The sequence below is a fragment of the Arachis ipaensis genome, unplaced genomic scaffold (assembly GCF_000816755.2).
Source record: "Arachis ipaensis cultivar K30076 unplaced genomic scaffold, Araip1.1 Aipa795, whole genome shotgun sequence".
In the NCBI taxonomy this organism is placed as follows: Eukaryota; Viridiplantae; Streptophyta; class Magnoliopsida; order Fabales; family Fabaceae; genus Arachis; species Arachis ipaensis.
In genome coordinates this window covers 4,328-7,641 of record NW_015495922.1, presented here as the reverse complement: position 1 = coordinate 7,641, position 3,314 = coordinate 4,328, and the positions used below count along the sequence as shown (strand labels likewise).

At 35.6% G+C, this 3,314-nt stretch overlaps 1 protein-coding gene across 1 annotated transcript in view; it reads right to left on the bottom strand.

The window, feature by feature from the left end:
- Positions 1–236: 236 nt before the first annotated feature.
- The window catches only part of LOC107624653 (inositol transporter 1-like), a 5,555-nt gene continuing 2,477 nt past the window's right edge, over positions 237–3,314 (bottom strand). The window contains exons 3-7 of the mRNA XM_016327110.2: positions 2,916–2,983; positions 2,749–2,819; positions 2,137–2,472; positions 1,936–2,043; positions 237–1,529 (exon numbers count right to left, since the gene is read on the bottom strand). Coding sequence (XP_016182596.1) covers positions 696–1,529; positions 1,936–2,043; positions 2,137–2,472; positions 2,749–2,819; positions 2,916–2,983 — 1,417 coding nt within the window. The 3' untranslated portion in view covers positions 237–695. The remainder of the gene's footprint in view (positions 1,530–1,935; positions 2,044–2,136; positions 2,473–2,748; positions 2,820–2,915; positions 2,984–3,314) is intronic.

Below are 3,314 nucleotides of genomic sequence, written 5' to 3'. Positions count from 1 at the left end.
TTCTAATGTAATAAAATGACATTTTTTGTCCATAATAAATTAATCAAATCATAATGACTGTACATGGTCGAAAATAGCCAAGTATATACTGGGAGGAACTAGAAACCATAGCATGAAAACACATCAAGAGTATGAAAACTAGAAAGAAAACTAGAAAGAAAGCTAAGAGAATGAACTAAATATTAAATTGAATTGATGTTGGAAGAATGTATTAATTTACATATGAAGCTTCCTTACTTATTTACACACTACGAGTGAAAGATAGAGAAACACATCAATAACTAACACTCAACTGATCCTATAACAGATTCTCACTTCATCTAACTAACTCTGTAATGCAAACTAACTCTACATTGCTTGTCACACACGTCACTAGAGTCTTCTTCCTTAACACCCCCTCCGAAATCTCTCTCACTCTCTCAACATGTCTCAAGATTTGGAAGTGAGAAAAGGGCCATGGACCATGGAAGAAGACATGATCCTGATCAACTATATAGCCAATCATAGGGATGGTATTTTGAACTCTTTGGCCAAAGCTACCAGTAAGGACACAGACACATGCGCATGCACATATATGTTGCATCTTTCATTTCTTCTCCTTTTATTTTTTGTTCTTCTTCATTTCATGTTCAAACCTTAACTTTATGACTTTTCGTGCTTTCACAAGTCTTAAACGTATTGGAAAAAGTTGCTGATCATGTACTTGCTTGCTCAACCATGCTCTCTATGTTTTTATCTTTTCCATAGGCTTTCTCCTTCCAAATATTTGAAACTTCTTCAAAAGTCAATCCTTTTGTCTCTGGCATATAGAAAATCACAAAAACTATTGCAACACAAGCAACAGCCAAAAGAATCATAAAACTCTCACCAAGCCCAATAGCATCCACAAAAGAAAGGAAGCTAATAGACATGATGACACTACCAACCCAATTAATTGTTGCAGACATGCCACCACATATTCCTCTAAACTCTTCAGGGTATATCTCTGTGTTCACAGCCCAAGGAACAGGACCCATTCCAGGTGCAAAGAATATAATATACAAAGCCAAACCCACAACAGCAAGCCATCCATAAACTAAACTCGGGTTGCCATGCCCTCTAACATAACATGAAGCAGAGAGTAGGATTAACGATCCAACCACACCTATTAAGCTACTAAGTGTAAGCTTCTTTCGCCCTACAATGTCAATAAGGTAAATGCCAATAATTGTGCCACCGGCATTAATTGCAGAAACAATGAGGGATAAGAACAAAGCCGATTCGTTTGATTTGAAGCCAGCCAATTGAATGATTGTTGGGCTATAGTACATTATAACACTAATACCGGTAAGTTGTTGGAATGCTTGAAGTCCAGCGCCACATATGAACGCAACTCTGATTTCTTTCAACTTAAATACATCACTGTATTTAACTTTGACCTTATCCTTTTGTTCTTGCTCCATGTGAGCTTCAAGAATATCTATTTCGTCCTCCAACCGAGGAGATGGGTATATCCTAGAAAGAACATTGGTGGCCTCCTCCTTCCTATTCTGCAAGTTAAAAGTAACTAAGCTTTTAATTATTGTACCAAAAAAAATCAATATAAGGATTTATTTTACCCAAATTTTATAGGTGACTAATGACATAAAGTTGTCTTCATATGAAAATAATAGTTGATAATCATTAGATGATAATTTAGTTAAAAAAAAGTACAGGAAACTAATTTTTAGTTAGCTAACATTAGTCAACTTTAGATTTTATATTTATAATTTAAGTTTTAGGATCTAGAATTTAAGATAAACAAAATAACAAAATTGGCTGATGTTAGTTTAAAAAAAATTGGTTTCCAGCATTAACTTTAGTTCAACATATCAAATTATCTAATAGTTATTACCTATAATTTTTGCATAAAGAGAACTTCACATGAATGATCATTGATCTTATATCATCATTTACCTTCAAATATAGCCATCTGGGGGACTCAGGAAGAAAGACCATAAGAACCAACTGAATAACAGCTGGTGTACCTGCAATTCCAAGCATCCAACGCCATGTTCCAGGAACCTGCACACATAATTTTGCTCTTAGAAAATCAAGATGGATGAAGACAAAATTATTACTATTGGTATTGTTAGCTAAAGAGTTGGGTATGCTTACTCTAGTCAAACCATAATTGATGACAAAGGAAAGAAATTGGCCAGTTGTGATCATAAGACAATTGACACTAACTAATCCACCTCTTATTTCAGACGGTGATACTTCTGCAATATACATAGGAGCAGTAACAGAGGCGAAACCTACACCTAGGCCAACAAAAAACCGGCCAACTATGATAAGAGTGGGATTTGGTGCGACGGCGATCAAGAGTGATCCTACTGCGAAACAAATATCTGCCACAATAGTGGCAGCCTTACGCCCTAAAGAATCATTAATGTAACCACCAATGGCGGCACCGAAAATTGCACCAATTAAGGCCATGGCAACTATTAGTTCCTGCAAACATAACAAAATGAGAACATATAATTGCTGCAAAATGGCACTCTACTCTAGTCCTACTGTGTCATAGTCATAGTTATGTGAATTCACAATTTATCTTTGTTGTCGAATGCTATATATATACTTTTCCCATTAAAAATTTTAAATGTGATGTATTGCGTACCACCTACCAATTTTCCTACCAGAACATATTGCGTTTCATATAACTATATGGTCACAATTACAAGCTACCAAATTAAAAGAAAATGAACAAAAAGACACTCTCTCTTTTACCTGAAGAAAACTACTGTTCTTTACAACTTCAAAATCATCTTTTATGTACAAGAGAGTGCCAGATATCACACCTACAAATGAAAACAAAATATATGCTATTTCATTTCTTTCTTTTTTTTTTCTTAATTAATGAAATGGTAGACAATACGCATATATGTATACTGTACCAGTATCATAACCAAATAGAAGGCCACCAATACCAGCTGCAAAAGTAACTCCAATAATGTAAAAATTTTGGGAAAANTCTTATTTCAGACGGTGATACTTCTGCGATATACATAGGAGCAGTAACAGAGGCGAAACCTACACCTAGGCCAACAAAAAATCGGCCAACTATGATAAGAGTGGGATTTGGTGCGACGGCGATCAAAAGTGATCCTACTGCGAAACAAATATCTGCCACAATAGTGGCAGCCTTACGCCCTAAAGAATCATTAATGTAACCACCAATGGCGGCGCCGAAAATTGCACCAATTAAGGCCATCGCAACTATTAGTTCCTGCAAACATAACAAAATGAGAACATATAATTGCTGCAAAATGGCACTCTACTCTAGTCCTACTGTG